General features: G+C 38.5%; 1 protein-coding gene across 1 annotated transcript in view; it reads left to right on the top strand.

Moving 5' to 3' along the window:
* Window positions 1-6,112, top strand: part of LOC119414547 (coiled-coil domain-containing protein 178) — a 21,214-nt gene extending 15,102 nt beyond the window's left edge. Inside the window, 3 exon segments of the mRNA XM_037681642.1 lie at window positions 11-81; window positions 3,757-3,891; window positions 5,984-6,112. Of these exon segments, the coding sequence (XP_037537570.1) occupies window positions 11-81; window positions 3,757-3,891; window positions 5,984-6,112 (335 nt within the window).
* The last annotated feature ends 823 nt before the right edge of the window (window positions 6,113-6,935 follow it).

Here is a 6,935-nt window from a genome sequence, read left to right on the forward strand (position 1 = left end):
CTCCTGGAAGCCAGAGAGGAGTCGGTGTCTGCATTAACCAAGAAGAACTGTACACATGAAACGTATCATTATTACAAAAAGGTACCTTCAAAGATTTGAATGAAATTAGCTTCCTTCTGCTATTTTTCCTCTTTTATGTTTCTTGACTCATGTTTACTCTTGTAATATTTCCCATCTTGATCTGTTTTTATTTAGCTTGTATTTACATGGAGAAACTTAAAGCTTTAGCATCTAGTGAGGAGGTTTCTGCTGCAATCTAAAAATGATTAGATATCAGAGTGGAGGATGATGATGGATGTGACATAATGCAATGATAGCTGTGTATCTATTTCCACCAAGGGTAGTAAAACAAGAAACTGCTGGTAAATACTTTAACTTTTTTTCTGTTTAAACCTTTATGAGATGGTCAAAGGTAAAACATTTAGTTATTGTTGCAGTTCAGATTTCCCCCTGCTCACGGCATCAACAGAAAACACAGGTTACCGTCAGAGAGTAAATTTGCTCCCAGAATTAAAATAGCACCAATATACCCTTATACCCTTATACCCTTATACCCTATACCATACCAATATACACTTGACAAGTTAAGACACACACCTCAGCAGCATTTTACTTTTTAATCTTAATAGATTTTGACACTTTTTAACTGGACTAGAATTACACACGGCATCCATAATGCTAGGAACAAGACCCACCGCTCCTGCAATGAAAAGCACATATTATTTGTTCCAAAAATGACTAATACCTTTACTTGAGCAATTCCTCATCTAACTGCATGAATGTTATCAAGTGAAAAATGCATGCAAAAATAAAATCCTGTGGACAGGATTTTCCACGCTCATGATCAAAGCCTGATTTTCTTTTACTCCGGATTCAGCCTTCACCATTTTTGTTTGTTTCAACTCTACACTTGTATAACTGCAGCCTGTCGGCTTGCATTTTATGCATGATTTTAGTTTTATAACAAGCTTGTGATCAACAATATATTGGATATATATGTTGACGATTTAATATGATTAAAAATATGTACTGTATGTACACTTCATTCCTGTTTATATATACTCAGTTATTCTCATAATGTCTGCATATTATAGTCCAGCTAGAACATAAATTGCTCAGTTTGAGCATGGTTAAAGAATTTATTTACAACTTTAGACAAAAAGGTTTATCAGAGAGATAGAACACTAATATGTGGAACCTTATTCTAGTCATTTATGTTTGTGAATAGCTCATAATCTTTTGTTTTATTCAATGAAACCTGTCACTTAGGTTTCAAGGAATGAAACACTGTTTATGAATATACATGAAATAGAACTACACTGTAGTTTAAACTTTAAGATGCAGCAACTGTACAAACTAAAATACTCAGAGTATACTTTTACATAAAGTAAACTGCCTTTTATAATCTTTTGCTGTTTTTACATATTGTGTTGAATTACATTTGAGTCATCTGCTGATACATTAGCTTTTTAATGAAACTGAAATTACATTTTTTAAATCTAATAAGGTGAAGCACTGTTAACCTTTTAGTCGTTGTTTGTAGAAACTCTATCAACCACAGATTCAGAACTATAGTCACTGAAATTATATACCACTGAACTTTCTGCACATTTCAGCTAATATTAGCTTATCCACTTTATAAAATTTGATACACTGTTATTTGGAAACTTATATACATTTCTTTAGCTTTTTATTAGTGGGCACTGTATAAACAAAGATTTTAGCTACAAGATATAATGGTACCACTTTTGGCTCCCCTTATAGATGGCTAATAAATAGTTTATAGATATGTTATTAATTCCTCTATAAACACTTTATAAATCATTAGTAATTGTTTATTATGCATTAGTTAAGGGTGACAGAGAGACAAAGCTGACCAATTTCTTGCCAAATATTGAGCCATATCTGTTCACCTATATATTTCTTCTAGAGTTGTTTTGTTAAACATTTCAAACTAAGTTACTACCTTGTGAGCCCAATAAGCTTTTGTAAACCTAATTTTTTAGCATATAATATTGTACATTATTGGTGCATTATAAGCATCTATAGTTGCATAGTACCTTGTGCTCACAAGGTAGTAACTTAGTCCAAAATGTTTAATATAACAACTCTAGAGGAAAGTGGCAGATTTGTCTCACTATTTGGCAAGAAACTGGTCAGTTTTGTCTCTTTCTCACCCTCAATTAATGCATAATAAACAATTATTAATGATTTATAAAGTGATTGTAGAGAAATGAATACTGTATCTATAAACTATTTATTAGCCATCTTTAAGGGGAGCCTTTTTGTAAAGTGGTACTGATATAATTTGTTTTTTATGAACTGTACTATAAACAATTAATAAAATTATTAATGGGGAGTGGTGGCGCAGAGGTTAGAGAAGGCGAGCCTGTGATCGGAAGGTCGCCAGTTCAATCCCCTGAAACTACAACATAAAAATATGGGTGGGAAAGGTGAAGCACCCACACCTGCTTCCACCTTCATTTGCCCCACTCTAGGCCCTTGAGCAAGGCCTTTAACCCCCACCATCTGCTCCCCCGGGCACCCTACATGTCAGCTCTCTGCTCCACACAGAGGGCTGTGATGGCTCAGTGGTCTGTGGTTGCATCAGGAAGGGCATCAGGCGTTAAAAAAAGCATAGTCCATGTGAGTTAGTTCGCTGTGGCGAACCCTAAGGAAGGGAGCAGCCGAAAGAAAAAATACTTTAAATTTATTAGTTCTTGTTGAACTGTACAGTATTTTACATCTGATGAAAGCTGATTAAAGGTAACTGATTTTTTTCAAACAAACTCTTCCAGACAAGCCCCCCACACACCTCACCCTTCACACACACGTGTAATAAAATGCATATGTTGAAAAAAAATTAACCAAACAAGATACAGTGTAAAGCTGTTTTTAATGCTTTATCAAGTTCAAATGTATATAAATTAAAAGTTTTGAAGTTAATGAATTGAAATTTACCAAAACAGTTTCTCACAAATGTCATTTGTAAAACACACATTGAAGTTATACCTAATTATAATCTGATATCATTTGTCAGTATTTACCTCTTGTTAGAATCCTTTAGAACAGACCGTACATGTTAACATTGCTCTGTTTATGTAGAAGCTCTTAGGTTTTAACAGGGTGCACCATAAAGACCATTTGTGTTATTGTCTTTCCTTCAGGAGCTGATGACTGAGCTAATTCGCTTTAGTTTTTTAATGCACTGGGGAACACATTGCCGAGCAATGATAAGCTTTGTAGGAAGAGTGGAGAGATGGAGGGGGAAGAAAAGCAATGGCATCTATCAGAATTTAAACCCCTTTGCTTGAAACTGTGTTCAAATAATAAAGCAAGCAGCATGTCTTTCCAAGAGACTAGGAATAATTTCTGGTTTCTGTGGGGGGTTCATGACTTTGTGTGTATGTGTAAAATATGTCTTGAGGGGATTGGTATAAAGTTAAACTGGGTGAAGTAGAAATATTTTACTCATCAGCTTTGCAGTCACAGAGTTTGCCTCGGCTAGAACAAAACTGCTGAAGCATTTAGAGAAAATTAACCCCCCATCCTGGCAGCCAGATGTGACTGGATTCTGATGAGTGCACACGAGTGGGCAGAGAAACCAAGAGACTGTGAAATTCCTGTCAGGCCCGTGTACTGCAGAATGGGCTATTGACTGCTTTCTCTATTCCCCTCCATCATTCTTCTTGAACACTGCCATTAATTTCCTCTCCTGCCTTACCAATTCCTTTTTTCTGCCTTCTCTCCCCCCAGCTCTCTTTGTTCCAGAAGAGGATGCACAAAGCTTTGGTAAAATACTTAGAACAACGCAACCTCTACAGCCTGGCTGAACTGGACCAGTGCCAGGTTCTTGCCCAAGAAACCACCCAGAAAATAAAAACAGCCCAGGTATTTGTACATATACACATCGGCTGCAAAACTGCAACAACTCCACCGTTCGTTTAAAAAGCAAATCCCTTTATTCAACTTTCATCCCAGTGTAGGTATTCTAACAGATGGTAGCATATTCTTTTCCATACTACAGTAACTCCATGTTATGCTCAGCATTGTTTGAGCCTCATCCAACTAATCAGTTGTCTTATGTCTTCTTTGCCAAGCAAGAGCAGTCAGGCAAACCTTCACCACGGTGTCACGCCTCACCGCTGTGGTGGAGTTAAAGACGCCTCTTCTACATTAAAGCCTATATGTTCATCAAATCACAGACTAATATGATTGATTATAAGTGTGCAACGTTGCTTATTGAGTTTGAGGCTGGGTCTCTAAATAACTATAAACACAAATCATATCTGGCAACAATGCATTTGAGTTTGTTTTCTGTTTGCCAGTAGTATTTTTGATTATCATGGTACACACGGGATGCCTTAAAACTTTGTTCTTTGTGAGTGGAACAACTTTGTGTCTGTTTTCCACAAGAGTAAGAGCATATTCTGCAAGGTTGAAAAGTAAGGCTCTTCAATTAGAGGATAATCGGTGTCTAATCTGTGCTGTGATGTGCGGTGAGGTCAAAGCGGACAGAGGGAGAGTGATGAATCTTTATGAAATGTCCTGAGCCAGGTGGCATGCAACCGTATCCTGAACCATTTCCTCTTTTTACTTAATCTTTGTCTTAACAGTCACACATCATGTATCTGCAGGTAGTAGTGCTGATATGTGCACATGCAGATATGTTAATGTGGTATACCTTTTTTGGTGCAGCTACTATGAGTACTATGAAGAGGTTTCCTTTTTGTGATGGGTTCGTTCCTGACATTACAGGGAGCAGCCATTTCTCAGCAGCCCAGCCTCAGAAGGCCCCAGCAGATCACTGCTCAAGGCAGGGAGTAGTGGGGCACAGGGGGAGGAGCTATCAGAGAACTGCAGAGTGTGAAGGACAAAAGAGCTGGTGTATTCAAGCGCACCGCACCGTCACCCGTCACAGCTCAGCACAGGTTCCATCAGAGCAGGCAGCACTCACTTTAAACAGCCTCCTCGAGATGAGTGCAGAACAAGATCTAACCTCCAAAATATATACACAGAGAAATAACCATTTAAAGTTAAAGGAAAAAAAGACCTTTACAAGTTTATGAACGTGCATAAATGCACACACAGCACAACTTCCTAAATATTAAGACCTTGAAACTGAGTTGATTGATGTTTTGCCTTGGAAGTAAGAAGTGAATGCAATGTGTACTCTGAGAGGGGCAAAACTGAATGCAAAGACTTTAAGAACAGTCACATTAAACAGATTATCAATATCAGTTTCCTGTTTATAGGAAAGAAACAAAGAACTCAATAAAACTGTAACTGCAGTTAAACCAGGCTGAGTCCTGATGAGGCCTATACTAATCCATCATGTCCACTTAACCTCACAAGCAGAACACAAGAAAGGTCAAGTTAGCACTTACAAACGCCAAACAGCAGTTTTCTCAAAACTAGCTTAAGGGAAGGAAGGCAGGGGCACCCAGGGGTGGGGTGTAGGAGCAGAGGGGTGGTGGGCTGTCATCCTGTTACACTCCTGCCAGAACTGGCAGTTCAGCTTTGTGTTCTGCGCGTTTACACTAGGGATGGCATAATTGACAATGGCTAACAGCAGAGAGCAGTGCAGAGCCTTGTTGAATGGCCAGTAATGATTGGAGCAGACGCCCACTACCCCAGTCCCGGGGGACAGTAATCCAAGATCCTGTTTCTGATATAATTGTTAGTCAGAGAATTTCTGCATGGCCAGGCTTGTTCAGATTCCCAAGCTGGTTGACACTGCCAGGCGGTTTAATAGAAAAACTGGATGCTGAGATTTTTAAAACAGAAGAGCACTGAACCTGGGCGTAGTTCACCAGGAGTGTTGAGCTGCTTCCTCACAAAATAAGAACTAGGTGGCAAATTTACTCTCACACTGGCAGACACATGTGTGGGATGCACATACAGTAAATTGAAGATTTGGTGTTTGTAACTTTATACAAATAAGCCTGTTCTCATTTATTCTGCTTGTCTCTTGTTCAAACAGGATGAGCTGTCAGAGGAGGTCCAGCTCATCTCAGTATTCCTAGAATCCCTGGGATATGGTTCTACTACCACAGATGATACTGGGAACAACAAACAGGCCTTTCCAGATGCTTCCGGATTGAAAGGATAGATGCCTTCAGTTCAAACTGCAGTGTAATTGGACACTCACCTGTACCAGACAACTTACTTATCTTAGCATGCTTCACTATCCCCCCCTCTTTTTACTTGCAGCAAATCCATAACAATGAAACAGGTGACTTTCATGCTGCTGTCAGGACTGATCTAATTTTAGCTGGGTGAATGATTGCAATTGGCTTTGCCTCATCAGATAATTAATCTATGTCACCATTAATTGGAAAAGAGAATAATTACAGGCAGTGTTGACAGAAATTCTACGCTTCTCCAGATTCCAAGATCTAATTACAACTAGTGAAACCTCGTGACCTTAACTAGCACTTAGTACACCTTGGTCACTTTGACCATACCCATGAGGAAAATAGCGCTTTAGGAGGGAGTCCTGTTGTTATGGCACCCCTCACTCCTCCACCGTCTTCATTCTCTGAAAGCTGTCTCCCTCAATCACTTTTCAATATTCAATCTTAATTTTGTGGAAGTTTAGCATTTTCAATGAGCTGGAGATGAATGATTAATGAATAAATTTAAATGCTTCATTTTGTCCATGGATCATTAGTTAAGTCCTTTGTGGGAAGGACCTGAGAAAGGAGTGAAAATTATTGAGACATTAGCCTGGAGCAATCCAGGGGTAAATAGTGTGCACAAAAGGATGTTGTGTGCGCACTATCCACTGGTTTTCTAAAGAACCCTGGGGAAACTCTATTTTCAATTTAGAATCTTAACCGAATCACATTTACTTCTTGTAGAAAATTGATTTTTTTTTTGTTTCATAGTATTTCAACAGTCATACCAATGATACACAACACATTATATGCTGC

This window comes from Nematolebias whitei, chromosome 9, assembly GCF_014905685.2.
Source record: "Nematolebias whitei isolate Nwh7 chromosome 9, NemWhi1, whole genome shotgun sequence".
In the NCBI taxonomy this organism is placed as follows: Eukaryota; Metazoa; Chordata; class Actinopteri; order Cyprinodontiformes; family Rivulidae; genus Nematolebias; species Nematolebias whitei.